The following is a 16,731-nucleotide window of genomic DNA, read 5'->3' as shown; positions in this document are numbered from 1 at the left end:
GAATCAGAATCAGAGAGGGGTCTATTGCCATTTGTTGATGAACAAAAATTCACGAACATAGGAACTTGTCCTGGTGGTTCAGTGCAACACAGACAACAAACATTGAACACTTTGTACAAAAACGGCATGATATGTACATCCTAAATAAAATATAAATTATAAAGTTAAGTTGTGCAATAGAAGTGAATGGTGCACTGAGTACAAGGTGCTTAGGCAGTGTTGGGGTATTTCCTACATTATTTTATGTTTTAACTCAGGGGTTCCCAACTACCGGGCCGCAGGCCCTTTGCTACCAGACCCCAAAGGCAAATGTAACCAATGTTTTCCAATGTCAGTATAATCCCTCATTCGTCCAGGAGTGTTCCACTGTAGAACAAAGTTGCAACAACGAAATTTCCCCATGTGTGGACAATAAAGGAATATCTTATCTTATCTTATTTTATCTTAGAAAAAGATTCTCAGTTGTAGTCATCTGGAACTACAACTGAATGTTTTTCTACAATGCTTTCCAATGTATTATTTGTTTGTTTTTATGGTTTCTTGCTATTTCCCTATATTCTATATGTGTTTTATTATGAAAATACACATACAAAACATAAATAATAAGGTATTTTAAAAGTTACAGAAGGGTATGTACACATTTTACGCTGTTGTTACTGGCTTTGCCCCCTTCAACTGCTCCCTGAAAAAGACAGTGTGATTGTACTGGTACTTGTGAAGAAAAAGGTTAGGATCACTGTTATAACCTACAGAAAATAGTCTAGGCTAATACTACCAAGGCAAAGTCCAAAGTTTAAAGAGTAAAGCATAAAAATAGAATGCTGCAGGTGATCAAAATTGCTTAGCGCATGTTGACGATGCGCTTAGCAAATGCATTACTTTTCCAGTGAATGGTCCGTGCCCTACTGTCACTATAGAGAAGTTATTACTTTGCCTCATCAATCTCCATGGAGACAGGCAGGTTAGCTACCAGGCCAAGTTACGAGTCAGATCTGTGGAGATGTGAGCTCATTTACGTAAAAAATGCAAGTTTTTAAAGATAATTTGGAGGAATCAAACACCTATATTTGAAAGAATGTAAAATAGCTCATTAAAATGCCCCACTGTGAAACATTCCTGGCAAAACAATAACGTCCTGGAAACAAGCATGTAGGTGGACCCAATACAAAAAGTTACATAGTGCTCCTTTAAAGCTCTTGACTATCCTTCAGGTTGCATGTCTTTCCATGCGCCTTCTCCAAATTGAGAATCGGCCTCCATACTTCTGCTGACTTGGGTCACTGAAGCAGAATGATGATGTCATTGGTCCACGTAAGCTATTTATGCACATTTTTGAGCTGCAACGATTAATCTGAATAATAAACTATACTTAAATAATTGTTCGCAATTTTAATAGTGAACGGAATTTTGATCATTGTTAATCGTTAACAATAATTAAAACAAGCGCGAAAATATGTTATTGTTGTTGTCAGAAAAAACAGCATCACAAAGAAGTCAATATTACATTTTATTTGGAAATATTTTCTTTCTAGAAACATTCAACATATTTTTTACCTTAAAACAGGGGAACCGGATTTTCAAAACTGTAAAAGCAGAACGAGTATCTAAATCTATCTAACTCGTCAATAGCTCTCAAAAACCTTTGTTTTCAAATAGATATATTTGTATGCAAGTGCACGGCTTTAAAACAACTTTTTCACAGCTAAATGAAGTTGGGGTGGACCACCCAAGTGCAGCCAATCAGAGCGCTGCTTTTGGCTTTTTATTTCTCTGTTCAACAAGAACAGAGAAAAAATTAATAGGCGACACAAGTGTCCAATGAGGGTGAAAAAACGCCCAGCAGTCTTGTGCAGACCAATTGGGTTGAAACTCAAACGAGAGTCATTCTGTTCTTGCTTATCCCAAACGGCCTACTAACTGCAGACCACGCACAGTTGTCTCATTTTGTCAAGTGCTGCTTTTACTACGTAGGTCTACTCTTTGGGGGAAAACACAAAATTCACTTATTTAGGAGGGGAAAAAACGTGAGGTATCCCAGCTTTAACCTGGTGAAAATCCCCAATGTACAATAAAATAATCCAAATAATTTGACTGGTAAACTAATCATATAATATTCGCTGAACAGTATCAAAAACAATCATTAGGTGCTGTCTCATGTACAAACCCCCACTCCCGCTGCTGTGTCCCCTCCGCGCGTGGACCCGCTCGGACCCCCAGGCGCGCGCTAAAGCTGGCTCCTAAAGGGGGCGGGGCCAGTAGTGGGTGTGTGTCTCTCAGCTGATGCGCGTATCAGCCGACTCCATCATCAGCATCCGACGCTCTGACAGCGGACGGAGACAGCATCCTAATATTCGCGCCCCAAGGACCGCGGCGCATCACGTCCACGACACGACGAGCGCGAGGAGACAGCCAAGTGTATTTTGGTGGCTGCCATCTTCCCAAGCGCCCAGCTGCAAAAACAGTGAGTAGTCTTTGATGATGGACAGCGGAGATGCTACAGTCGGTAAATCAAAGCAACCGCATGATCCGTCGTCAATGTCAACGAGGCGTCTGCGCGTAAAGGTTTCAGTGTTGTCCATTCCCCGGTGATGTGTCGTTGATGCGCCGCGCTCGGTCGTGGGCCTAGAGCCAGGAGGTAATTGTTTGGCAGCACAGCGGATTCGAGGGTTGATGCGGGTGCTGCTAAAGCCGCGCTTGCCCGAGCGAGGATGCAGAGAAAAGGGAGAAAGAGACAGTTGTGAGGGGAGGGGACATGGGACACAGCAGCACATACAAACTGGAGCACCGCATTTTACTACTACTGCGACCCCCAGGTGGAAGTAAACCTCTAGTAGACGGGATTGGAGGGGGCGCACCTGCTACACGACTGCATCTGTGTGGAGTGCGTTTAGCCTAATTGTATGTGGATACCGGGATAAGTCTTTATTAATTTCCATTCAGATTCAGTGCGGTCTAATGTACAGAAATATCCATACAGCGTCGTGGAAACATGAGTATTGGAGGGAAATGGTGCCTGTGCATTATATGTGATTCATTGAAGTGGGCCAATGTTCTGTTATTTTTGTGGCATTACTGTTTCAACGGTCTATTTCTGAGCCTGGTTTGACATCATTAGGCCTATGGCCTATAGAATCTTTGGAACTAGTCCCAAATATAATGCATTACTCACTGTGTGCTATATTATAATGTTTGAAATAACACATTTGTGGCCATAGGTCCATGTTTCATCAGTTGTCACGCACTTGTTGGATGCTTTGTTTTGTTGTGATGGTGGAACTGCCATGTCCGTCCACAACCAACTGAATTTTACAGGCTGACAAAAGACATTAATTTTTTTTAACCTACTGCATAGCCTACATTGGTAAACGTAGAGGGGAATAAGAAGCATTTGTATTGCACATTTTGGAGGCGCAACAGTGTCATTATTCGACAAATTTCAACATTTCAATTGATTATATTTTATCAGGAGTTTTTGTACACATTTATTACAGACTTAGTGCAAAAAGCGCAGGCACAAAAGAGGGACAGCTAAACAGAAGGCAATAAAACAGGCTTGACTACTACTATTATTAGCTTTTCCTAGGCACATGCCATTTGTTTCCATAAAACATTTCATTACATTTTCATGATCATATTCTTGAGTTACCATAATCAATTAATTAATTTATAATGAAAGTAGGCCAATTGAACATTTAGCCAACAGCATTCACTTTCAAATCTACACTTGGACCTAACTTTTTAAAATACTACTACATTTCTAGCCTACTTCTGATTGATGTCAGTGCATTAAGAAAACCATTTGAGCAGTAGTGTCCTAAAACAATCATTTTGTGGTGATTTAAAGGGGCATATAACAGCCTGTTTCAGCTGTGTTAACTTCTATGGCCTATTCAAATTACTACAGTGTTTTCTAATATGGTTCAGACAATAACATAATGTTTAGCTCTGATATTTCACCAGAGTAAAACAAACACTGTATTGGTCGTCAATGTTTTCTTTTATTGATTTGAAACGCAAGGGATCAGAGGGATATTTGTTTCATCAGAATTTTCCCAAATTGATGGCAACCACCAATTGCATAAAAACAGAACTTGCTGGCCTGGCTTCTGCACATGTGCCAGATCATCAACCTCTAGTTTGTACCTCGGGAGGTCCTCACTGCCCTGTTGGTGGGCGGGCCTCCTCTGCATTAACACTTGTATAACTACATCCTTATGCAACAACATTTTTGTTTAACTGCTTTCATTGTTTCTCTGTGTTCCTCTAGTGTGTGTGCCTCCACTGCCTGCATTAGGTTGTAATGACCCACACCAAATGCATGTGTGACCCTCCCCAAACCTGACTCCTTGCCTCTTACCCCTGACTGTACCCCACTATGGGCAGTGTTGGTAGTGGGGTGGCAGGGGAGCAGGAGTTTGCCATGAAGTCAGTGGGCACAAGGACCACCCTGCCCCGCGCCCCTCCTCTATCTCGCCGTTGCCCCGCCGACCGAAGCTGCAGCGCCGAGAGACTTCCGCGGCTCCCGGCAAATATATCGGACGGGACTGTATCAAGCGACGAGCGGGGCAGCATCAGCATCGGCACGGCGACCTGCACGGATCGCCCCACGGAAACTGCCTCCACAACTAACACAGAATGTACCATGGCTGTACCTTCCAACAACAACCAACTGGACCCTGGCCCCACCAGGAGGGAGTGGCAGCGGGAGAGGGGTAGAGACCGAGATCGGGACAGGGACTGGGACAGGGAGAGGCTAGAGCGTGAACGAGAGAGAGAGAGGAACCGCGAAAGAGAGAGGGAACGTGTCGAGAGGGAGAGACTGGAGAGAGAACGAGAGAGAGAGAGAGAAAGAGCCAGGGAGAGGGAGAGAGAGAGGATTGAGAGGGAAAAGATTGAGAGAGAGAGGGAAAGAGAGAGGGAACGAGAGAGGGAGCGGGAGAGAGAGAGGATGGAGAATGAAAGGATGGAGAGAGAGAGGGAGAGAGAGCGGGAAAGAGAACTGCAAGCAGCAGCAGCAGCAGCTCTGGATGTTTGTGGGAACTTAGTGGGACGAGGGGCATCGGACAAGAACGCGGTGATGATGAACCAGCACCAGCACCAGCACCAACACCAACACCAGCACCAGCACCAGCACAGGGATATGGCCTCTGCTCGTAACGAGGGCGACAACAACGCAGCCGGACACAACCCACCCAACCACAACCCACCCAAGATCATGCCCGTGTCCGGAAAGCTAGAGCAGGTACAGGTACAGCAACTTTCAATACTTCTACCAGGGGCGTGTGGGCAGGGCAAGAGCTGGAGTCAGATGTTACTGTGTGAGACTTTTTTTTGGTTGCTCTCAACAAATTCCTCCTATGAAACGTCCTGTTTAGTTCAGGTTTTAAAAACAATAACACAAAACGTATTCCCTTAACAAAAGTCTGACTTTAAAAAGTAAACACACACACGCACGCACACAAATAGAATATATTTGTGATTCTTAAATTACATATTTTTTGTCAAATAAATCATGTCTTCACCCGGCACATGTTATTTTTACATAGTTTGTATTCAGCTTTATTCATGATCAAACATGATTTTATGCCATTATCACTTCATTATGAAAACAGGTTATGAAATATATTTATAGTATTATTCACCTTTGTATAAGGTTATATTTTGTTCTGGGTTTTCCTATGAAATTATTCAGTGATCTAAATCTTTCACAGTGTCATCTCATCTCTTTTTAACAGGCAATGCAGAGCAACTCGGGCCTTGTGCGTCCTTCCGCCTTCAAACCCGTTGTCCCCAAAAGTTTCCATTCGATGCAGAACCTGGTGGGGCAGTCTGGGGGAGCAGGGGGAGATGGGAAGTGCGAGGCCAGAGGAGAGGGCTACAATGAGAGCCGGTGCAGGAGACCCAGAGACGGAGAAGCCGGAGAGGTCCCAGAGGCCCTGCTGCTGGACCAGGACAGTCCTGTGAGGCTCGCCCGAGGGGAGGGTGTGGGCAACAACAATGAGGCTGTCCAAGGAGGAATGTCTGACTCTGGGAGGAACTCTCTTACCAGTCTGCCCACCTATGCTGGCTCAGGCTCAGGTCACGGGCCCCCTGCTGTTTTAGGGCCTTTGAGTGCATCCACCAGCCACATCAACAGGCTGGGCATGGTGGGTGCAGCAGCTGGCCTCGATAAGCTGGACAAGCCAGGATACCAGGTGAGCAAGCTAAAAAACACAGTTGCTAATATTTGAGCTAACTTCTAATAACAAACCTGGCTCAATATCTAGGCATGGGTCTCTGGGCGGTACATTACAGTTATCCACCCCATCTTCTGGAGAACAAATCCCAAAATGTAGCTATAGAGAGCCTAATGAAATAAACAGACATTGTATAAAAAGAAAGTCCATACACTTACCAAATATGCTTTACAGTGTAGCTCCATCATGGAAAAAAACTCTTTCAAAGCCGCTGGCTCATTTGTTGATAGGTTTGATCTGTAGCTAGTTAGTTTTCTGTATGCGTTATCATGCTCATGAACTGTCACATGCACAACATATTTTACTTGTGCAAAACACATTAAAAATGTGGCCAGAAATGTGAATACAAATCTCTCATTTAGAATGGACTCAGTGCTTCAGACAGTGGCCGCTCCTCTTCTGGAAAAAGCTCGTCGTCCTATCAGAGGCTGAGTCACCTGAGTGATGCTCCTGCACCTTTACGCCCCTCCCCTTCTTCTGATGACATCATCCAAGACCTGGAGGACCGATTGTGGGAGAAAGAGCAAGAGGTCAGAACCACACAGCTTTACTATTAACAGGAACAAGAGGGCTCTACTTTAGTCGTTTAGTCGATTAATCCCTCGATGGTGTCTGAGTCAACCAAATTTTGAATTAGTTGAAGTTTTGTAAGTGAGTGGACAGTTTACACCTTACCTTTTCATTCATGAGGATTTTGTTTACCAGTACGTCGCTGTATGCAGAGTTGCAGGCATTATATTCAGGCTTTAGATGTGTTAATATTCATTTTGTGACCCCTCTCATGATAAAGTGTCCATTCATTTTTGTGTAATATTAACAGGTGCAACACATGCGTCGAAACCTGGACCAGAGTGAGGCGGCCATTATTCAAGTGTTTGAGGAGAAGCAGCGTGTTTGGGAGCGACAGATGGACGAGTTGAGGCAAAACTACGCCTCACGTCTGCAGCAGGTCAGTTCACTGTCCTCAAAATAACGCTTAGAACCCAATTCCATCCATCCATCCATCCATCCATCTTCTGCCGCTTTATCCGGGGCCAGGTCGCGGGGGCAGCAGTCTGAGCAGGGACTCCCAGACCTCCTTCTCCCCAGACACTTCCTCTAACTCCTCCGGGGGGATCCCGAGGCGTTCCCAGGCCAGCCGAGAGACATAGTCTCTCCAGCGTGTCCTGGGTCTTCCCAGGGGCATCTTCCCGGTGGGACATGCCTGAAACACCTCCCGAGGGAGGCGCCCAGGAGGCATCCGGAACAGATGTCTGAGCCACCTCAGCTGGCTCCTCTCGACGTGGAGGAGCAGCGGCTCTACTCCGAGCTCCCCCCGTGTGGCCGAGCTCTTATCTCTAAGGGAGCGCCCAGCCACACGGCGGAGGAAACTCATTTCGACCGCTTGTATCCGCGATCTTGTTCTTTCGGTCACTACCCAACGCTCATGACCATAGGTGAGGGTAGGAACGTAGACCGACCGGTAAATAGAGAGCTTTGCCTTTCGGCTCAGCTCCCTCTTCACCACAACGGTCCGATGCAGCGACTGCATCACTGCAGCCGCTGCACCGATCCGCCTGTCGATCTCACGCTCCATCCTTCCCTCACTCGTGAACAAGACCCCGAGATACTTGAACTCCTCCACTTGGGGCAAGGACACCCCACCCACCTGGAGAGGGCAAGCCACCTTTTTCCGGTCGAGAACCATGGCCTCGGATTTGGAGGTGCTGATTCTCATCCCAGCCGCTTCACACTCGGCTGCAAACCGTCCCAGTGCATGTTGCAGGTCCGGGTTTGATGGAGCCATCAGGACAACATCGTCTGCAAACAGCAGAGATGAGATCCTGTGGTCCCCAAACCGGACACCCTCCGACCCCCGACTGCGCCTAGAAATTCTGTCCATAAAAATTATGAACAGAACCGGTGACAAAGGGCAGCCCTGGCGGAGTCCAACATGCACTGGGAACAGGTCTGACTTACTGCCGGCAATGCGAACACAGCTCCTGCTCCGGTCATACAGGGACCGGACAGCCCTGAGCAAAGGGCCCCGGACCCCGTACTCCCGAAGCACCCCCCAAAGGACACCCCGAGGGACACGGTCGAAAGCCTTCTCCAGATCCACAAAGCACATGTGGACTGGTTGGGCGAACTCCCATGAACCCTCGAGCACCCGATGGAGGGTATAGAGCTGGTCCAGTGTTCCACGGCCGGGACGAAAACCACTCTGCTCCTCCTGAATCCGAGGTTCGACTATCGGTCGGATTCTCCTCTCCAGTACCTTGGAATAGACCTTACCCGGGAGGCTGAGGAGTGTGATCCCTCTGTAGTTGGAACACACCCTCCGGTCCCCCTTCTTGAACAGAGGGACCACCACCCCGGTCTGCCAAGTCCAGAGGCACGGTCCCCGAACGCCACGCGATGTTGCAGAGACGTGTCAATCAAGACAGTCCTACAACATCCAGATACTTTAGGTACTCAGGGCGGATCTCATCCACCCCCGGAGCCCTGCCACCGAGGAGTTTGCGAACAACCTCAGTGACTTCAGCTTGGGTGATGGATGAGCCAGCCTCCGAGTCCCCGGTCTCTACTTCCTCTTCGGAAGACGTGACTGAGGGATTAAGGAGATCCTCAAAGTATTCCTTCCACCGTCCGACGACATCCCCAGTCGAGGTCAGCAGGCCTCCACCCGCACCGTAAACGGTGTTGGTGAGACACTGCTTCCCCCTCCTGAGGCGCCGGACGGTTTGCCAGAATTTCTTTGGTGCCGACCGATAGTCCTCCTCCATGGCCTCCCCGAACTCCTCCCAGGCCCGGGTTTTTGCCTCTGCGACAGCACGAGCCGCGGCTCGCTTGGCCTGCCGATACCCGTCGATGACCTCCGGAGACCTACAAGCCAGAGTGGCCTGATAGGCCTCCTTCTTCAGTCTGACGGCATCCCTTACTTCCGGTGTCCACCACCGGGTTCGGGGGTTGCCGCCACGACAGGCACCGGAGACCTTGCGACCACAGCTCCGAGCAGCCGCATCAACAATGGAGGCGGAGAACATGGTCCACTCGGACTCAATGTCCCCAGCCTCCCCCGGGACATGGGAGAAGCTCTCCCGGAGGTGCGAGTTGAATACCCTACTGACAGAGGGCTCCACTAGACGTTCCCAACATACCCTCACAATGCGCTTGGGTCTGCCAAGTCTGTCCGGCTTCCTCCTCCGCCAGCGGATCCAACTCACCACCAGGTGGTGATCGGTTGACAACTCTGCCCCTCTCTTCACCCGAGTGTCCAAGACACGCGGCCGGAGGTCTGATGACACGACAACAAAGTCGATCATTGACCTCCGGCCTAGGGTGTCCTGGTGCCATGTGCACTGATGGACACCCTTGTGCTTGAACATGGTGTTCGTTATGGGCAATCCGTGGCTAGCACAGAAGTCCAATAACTGAACACCGCTCGGGTTCAGATCGGGGAAGCCGTTCTTCCCGATCACCCCTCTCCAGGTGTCACTGTCATTGCCCACATGGGCGTTGAAGTCCCCCAGTAGAACAACGGAGTCCCCAGTCGGTGCACTGTCCAGTACCCCTCCCAAGGACTCCAAGAAGGCTGGGTACTCTGCACTGCTGTTCGGCCCGTAGGCCGCCACAACAGTGAGAGACCTGTCCCCCACCCGAAGGCGGAGGGACGCGACCCTCTCGTTCACCGGGGTAAACTCCAACATGTGGCGGCTGAGCTGAGGGGCTATCAGCAAGCCCACACCAGCCCGCCGCCTCTCCCCGCGGGCAACACCAGAGAAGTGGAGCGTCCAGCCCCTCTCGAGGAGATGGGTTCCAGAGCCCAAACTGTGCGTGGAGGTGAGGCCGACTATATCTAGTCGGTATCGCTCAACCTCCCGCACAAGCTCAGGCTCTTTCCCCCCCAGCGAGGTGACATTCCATGTCCCCAGAGTTAGTCTCTGTGTCCGGAGATCTGGTCGCCGAGGCCCCTGCCGTCGACTGCCGCCCAGATCTCTCTGCACCGGCCCCTTATGGATCCTCCTGCGGGTGGTGGGCCCACGGGAGGGCGGCCCCACGTCGCTCTGGCCGGGCCCCGTGGGGTAAGACCCGGCCACCAGGCGCTCGCCATGGAGCACCCATCCCAGGCCTGGCTCCAGGATGGGGCCCCGGTGACGCCGATCCGGGCGACGTAAACTGCCTTGTTTGTGTTGTCATCATAGGGGGCTTCTGGACCCAATTCCATGAAAATAAAAAAAAATAGACAAACAGACAAACAAATTGTTTCTCAAAATGTTCATACCAAGTAATCCCCTAATGGTGTGTTCAGTGTCAAGGCTTCGAGTTTATGTTCAAAGTCTATGTGGATTTCATTATCCGGAAGAAGGACCAAAACAAACCATGCACTGACAAAAATGGATGATAAATTAGTTGTGGCCGTGTGTATGTCAGATGCAAATCGGTATCCAAGGACGCCCATTCAAAGCATCTGTCTTGCACTTGGGTTTAACCAGGGCTGTCAGGTTTATATTAAGGCTAAAATCAGACTACTGAAACTGGGGGGAAAACAAAATTAGCCAATTCACAAGAATAAAGTTGGGTACTCCAGTGAAAAATATGTGTATGTACTATAGGTTTGGCACATGATTGATATATTTGTTTTGCTCAGATTATTTTGTGAGTCTTTCCAATTGTTTAACCATAAACTTGTATTATAATGAGAAACGCTATCTACATTCATCAGGTTACCCGACGTGCCCATCGGTCTCAGACTGCTCTACAGGCTCAGATAGGGAGACTGTCCCAGGACAAGAGGCGCCTGCAGGAAGAGATGGCTGCTCTGCTCGCCCAGAGAGAAGAGCTGGAAAGAAAGTGTCTGGACTATAGGAAAGAACAGGCCGACATCTTGCCACGACTAGAGGAGACCAAGTGGGAGGTACATTTAGGTTTCCCTAATTGCCTAGTAGTCCTCATTTTGTGTCTATAATTTTATGTAAAAGCTTTTTCTGAAACTGTATATACCGCTAAGCTACTGAAACATTTAGTGACATGTTGCTGGTGTTGTAGGTGTGTCAGAAAGCAGGTGAGATCTCCTTGTTGAAGCAGCAGCTGAGAGAGAGCCAGGCAGAGGTGACCCAGCGGGCAGGAGAGATGGTGGCTCTGAGGGGCCAGCTGAAGGAGCTCAATGCCCAGCTGAGAGAGAGGGAGGAGACCATGCTGGGCCTTAAAGACTCCTACAGCACCAAGAGCCTGGAGCTGGAGAAGTGTGAGAACGAGCTGCGCAGGACTCTCTCTGAGGTGTGGATTAAATAATGAGTTATTGTGGCGTTTCATCCTCAAAAGTAACAAGGGGGAAAATCCAGCATTCTTGTCGCATGCGGCACACAGATTTCAGATTGTTTCATTCACATTTTAGTGTCTGTAATATGACTAAGGCCTATATTTACTTCACTCAGAACTTAGGTGTTAGTACTTGATTATTAGAAGGAGAAGCAACTGTTGTTTATTTATAAAGCTTATATTATAAAGCTTTCATTGGGATTTTACCTGATTATTTAACATATTGGCTGAATATCAGGTATTCTGCAATTTATTTCTCATAAACTCCATATGGAACTCAGGGAACAGGCCTTCAGGAACTTTTATGGAAGTTTATGGAAGTTTATGGAACTACATTTAATAATGTTACATCTTTTAATTAATTCAAAGCACTTATAAAAGACTATCCATCATAACCCAGTGGAGAAATGACCCTGTTCACAGTAAGAATAAAGGGTAACTATCCTTGGATATCTTTAATGCCATAGTGGAACATTAAAGGCAATCTGCTTATCTCCATAGAGATAAGCAGGTGGCGAACCCCCACCAGAAAATCTACATAGTGCACCTTGAATATGAACAAGATGTGTATTCTGCTCAAAAGACTAGAAGTTGTGTGATATTTTATTTGAAATTAAGGACTATTTTACAAAACCTTTAACATTAGGTGCATAGGTTAAATAGAGGCAATTTACAATTAGTTGTGTACTTTAGACTATGCTAAGACTAAAAGCCAACATTTTACTGTAAAAATGGAAATTAACTGTTTAAAATCAACTCATTTTTAATACTGTAATTGGATTGATTCTTAGGGTAATTGCGATTTTGTTAGAGGCCATATATGAATATGGATATAATTTGTTTAATTTACTGACTACAGCACCCAATAGCTCTAATCCACTGTTGCTGCTGTCGCTGCTACTTTCCAAACACACACAGCGGCACTACATACTCTGATTGAAGTTAGCTCACTTGTGGTTTCTGTATTTAACAGTTAAATGAATACAAAAGAGTGATCCAATACTTCTAAAATTGCACTAAAATGTTTCTGGTGGAGTAGTAACTTTTACTGAACTTGTAACTGTGCAAATCTTTGGACTCAAGTAGTAATAGAAGTTTGGTTAAACCATGTATCTATACTTTTACTTATATACAGTACACTTTCCACTATTGGTATTTCTTTTACCAGTTCTTAAGTAAAAAGTAAACACCCGTAAACTAAAATGGTTGCTAAGCTTTCATAGGCCAATAACAAGACATTCAATTACATTAAATTAGAACACATAACATTACATTGCACTAAAATTATATAAATTATGAAAATCAGAATGGGAATAAGCATTATGGCCTTTGTAAGGGAACAAGATTCACAAACTAGGAATGTGCGTTGGTTCAAAAAAGAGTAATACTGTATGATAAAATATATTTCTCTTGCAGGTGTCTGTCCTCCGGGAGAAGCTGGGTGTCTTTGAAGCAGAAGTGCTGAGTTTGAAACGGGCTCTGAGTGAAGTGAGTCGCGGTGCAGAAGTGGTTGTGAGCCCAAATTTAGCTGCAGCAGGGTTGTTACCACCTTGGGGAATGGTGCACTGTCCTCGAAACCCAAACGAGCCCCCCAACAATGCCCTCACGCCCCCCTCTGATACACTGCTCAGCCTTCAGAGTGACGAGGCCAAAGCCCAACGTCAGGAGGCGCAGAGGCAGGAACGCCAGCAACGAGAAGAAGCACAATGGCGTCAAGATGCACATCTGGCCCAAGACATGCAAGGCCGACCTGAGGCTCAGCTCCGCCAGGAAGGCCACCTCAGGCACGAAGCCCAGCTGCGTCAAGAGGCCCAACTGCGTCAGGAAGCTCAGTTACGCCACGAAGTCCAGTTACGTCAGGAGGCCCAGCTCCGTCATGAGGCCCAAATAAGCCAAGACGCGCAGCTCAGACAAGATGCTCACCGTGAGGGTAACTGGGATGAGGCAGGGGAGTTACGCAGACAGCTTGAACAACTTCAGTCTGCTCTACGCTTAGAGAGGCAACAGCGAGAACGCCAGGCCCTCAACTTTGACCAGGAGCGGCACACCTGGCAGGACGAGAAAGAACGTGTTTTGAAATACCAGGCTCAGCTGCAGCTTAGTTATGTGGAGACGCTGCAGAAGAACCAAGCTTTGGAGAAACGTATGACCCAACTTGGAAACAAATCTACCACAGCCTCCACCACGGCAACCACCACTACTACCACCACCACCACAGCATCCCCAACCTCCTCAAATTCTCCCCCTCCGTCTCTCACTCTGTCACCCATGTCCCCTCAGCTGCCCCCTCCTCTGCCCGGCCCCATCTCTCTCACCCTCTCCCCGCCTTGTGAAGATCAGAAAGCTCCCCCATCCCTCCACCACCTTGCACCTCCCTGGGCAGGACCGTCCCGTCTGGAAAGGATAGAGTCCACTGAAATCTAAAAATAACCCTTCTCAGATCCAGTTCAAAACACAGATTACAAGACACAGAATCTTATATTGCTCCTAATATTACAAGATATTAGGCTTACTATATAGTAACATGTTATGACAAATTATTCCTGGACACATTGTATCAACAAAAAATGTGAAATGTACCATTGAGTAGCTGTTACGTTTTTTCAACCTCGAGACAGCCTTTTGCTAACTAATTGCACATTCAACTAAATCAGTGTTTGTGAAAAATGTCTTTTCAATTGAAAATATATGGGGGAAACATAATGTTAAATTGAATGGCAATGTTTTTGATCAAAACACATAAATACCCATGCTATGAAAGGACCACGACAATCAGGGATATTGTCAAAAATGATGATCAACAACAATAATATTATGTGCTACTTATTAATTGTAAGTCTGTTTCTCTGGTAATGTACAAAAGTAGAAATAGTGATCAGCGTGTGTGATGTAAACATTGTTGGCCAGAGAGCGCCTTACACCATTTGTTTCCAGCAAGTATATAATAATAACAGGTGCTGGGACTATGTGAAAAAAAATCAAGAGTAGGACATTATCATTTATTTTAGTGCTTTAATTGTATATCTGAAACGTGTTAATGCACATGGTTGGGCTTTTTTTCTGTTACAGTGCATATGACATATTAGATGACACATTTCACTATAACATGGTTAACATAAATCCATTCATTGTCTTCCGTATTATCCGGGGCCGGGTCACGGAGGCAGCAGTCTAAGTAGACTTTCCTTCCCCCAGACAGTTCCTCCAGCTCCTCCGGGAGGATCCTGAGGCATTCCTAGGTACGCCGAGAGACATAGTCCCTCCAGCGTGTCCTGGGTCTTCCCTATGCCTTCCTCCTGGTGGGACATGCCCGGAACCCCTACCCAGGGAGGTGTCCGTAACAGATGCCCTGGCCCCATCAGCTGGCTCCTCTCGACGTGGAGGAGTAGCGGCTCCTCACTCTATCACTAAGGGAGCGTCCAGCCACCCAACAGAGGAAACTCATTTGACTGCTTGAATCCGTGATCTTGTCCTTTCGGACATTAGCCAAAGCTCGAGACCATTGTTATCATAATTTACTAAAAATCAAACCTAGTTTGACCATTTTGGTGAAATTTATATTTTATACTTCTTGGTTGAGCAGCAGATTTGACATAAAGCTCGGGATCAAAGGTCAAAAACTCAACGTTTGGGCCAATACGTACAAATATCCATAGAGATATATTAGCAAAAACAGTGTTAAAAAGTAAACAATTCTGTGGAACAACCCGATAAGCTGCTAAGTCACTACTGGTATTAACATTATACCATATAATATATTTATTATAATAATTTACTACGCTATTGTGTCAGAATACTTGAATGAACTCTAAGTTTAGCATTCAGCATCTTAAACATGTGTGACGACATGATCCCTAGTTCTATACAAAAGTCATTCCATAACAGCAACCTGGCAACAATATATACACAAGGCCAAAGCTCGCCTAATTCATACTAAATTTCAATTTGTTATATGAATGTTTAAACTTTCAGAAAATGTTTCCCTGCATTTCAGATGGAGCTTTCCACTTTTTATTAACGAACTTGACTGATTCCAACAAAGAAAGTACTAATCAGGAAAACAGGAAAACATGAAAACCTGTCTTATGCACTTTTAATATTGCTTGATATTTTCTGATCATAAAATGCACAGGTCCAACATGCATGACCCATTGAAATGTAAAACAGATAGATTAAAATATATATTTTGTACAAAAACATAATTGTGCCCCAAAGGAATAGAAAAAAACAGAAAAAAATATAATTAATTTTGCTTTAGTTGTGCACTGACTTACAATCTCCACTAGAGGTAGTAAGAGATTTTTCATACTGCCCCAACTAAACAGGGGACGAAGTGCAATGACTGTAAAAGGAAGCACACACATTTGATTATTAACATTATTTTGTCATTCACATGGTGCATTTATTGCCAAGAAATGTGAGATAGTAGTCCCCAAAGTTTAAAAGAATTTTATAGAATGTATGATACAGTAGACAGATATACCTATAATACTTCTAGATTGTAAATGTATGAGAGACAGAGTGTGTGAGTATGCATGTATGTATACATATGAAGAGCTTCAGTTTATGAGATTGATGATAGAGGGACTCGTGGCAATAGAGCATATCGGCATATATCAATTATAGGGATCTGGGAATATTTATAAGGTTAGTGCTAGATAGTTTGCCCCAGAGGGACGGAAGTGACGATGTAGCTCTGGTTGCAATGCTGATGTGTGAACAGGCCTGAACTGTTATATTTTTGACTGTTTACTGTTTTTATTTTAGGGTGTAAGCTGAGATTAGTCTGTAGGTGGCACTTTCAACTAAAACAAACAATTTTCCTAATCATAACCCATTTTCTAACCTCAAATGGCCACTATGTAATTTTCCATACCTGCATGGAAATGTTATTGCTTTGTCTGGAATGTTCCACAGTATTATTGGCATTTAACCTCTACATTTAGGCTATTTGTTTCCTCTTACTGTGAGCGGGTTCGCCTCACCACAGATCTGACCTGTAAATTGGCCTGATGGCATTGCCTGCTTGTCTCCATGGCGAGTATTGTGATGAATGTTGCAAGCAAAGTGATTACACTTGGGAAGAAAAGCAGACGGCAGATTATGCACCAGAAAAGTTACCTATTGAGCTTTTATTATAACCCAGTTCTTATCACTTTGAATGACCAATCACTGCAGACGGTCCTTACAGAGC

General features: G+C 45.9%; 1 protein-coding gene across 1 annotated transcript; it reads left to right on the top strand.

Annotated features, from left to right (window-relative positions):
• Positions 1-2,285: 2,285 nt before the first annotated feature.
• On the top strand, positions 2,286-13,967 carry lzts3b (leucine zipper, putative tumor suppressor family member 3b). The gene is made up of 9 exons (XM_072432702.1): positions 2,286-2,635; positions 4,268-5,098; positions 5,135-5,248; positions 5,736-6,194; positions 6,599-6,766; positions 7,057-7,185; positions 10,942-11,133; positions 11,265-11,495; positions 12,954-13,967. Exons 2-9 carry the CDS (start codon positions 4,376-4,378, stop codon positions 13,959-13,961), a joined length of 3,024 nt encoding a protein of 1,007 aa, XP_072288803.1. The 5' UTR covers positions 2,286-2,635; positions 4,268-4,375; the 3' UTR covers positions 13,962-13,967.
• The last annotated feature ends 2,764 nt before the right edge of the window (positions 13,968-16,731 follow it).

Source organism: Eucyclogobius newberryi, unplaced genomic scaffold (assembly GCF_026437365.1).
Source record: "Eucyclogobius newberryi isolate DKJ021-1_F unplaced genomic scaffold, fEucNew1.0.hap1 SCAF_6, whole genome shotgun sequence".
In the NCBI taxonomy this organism is placed as follows: domain Eukaryota; kingdom Metazoa; phylum Chordata; class Actinopteri; order Gobiiformes; family Gobiidae; genus Eucyclogobius; species Eucyclogobius newberryi.
Note: the sequence above shows the minus strand (reverse complement) of the source record. Positions and strands in the feature narration are given on the sequence as shown.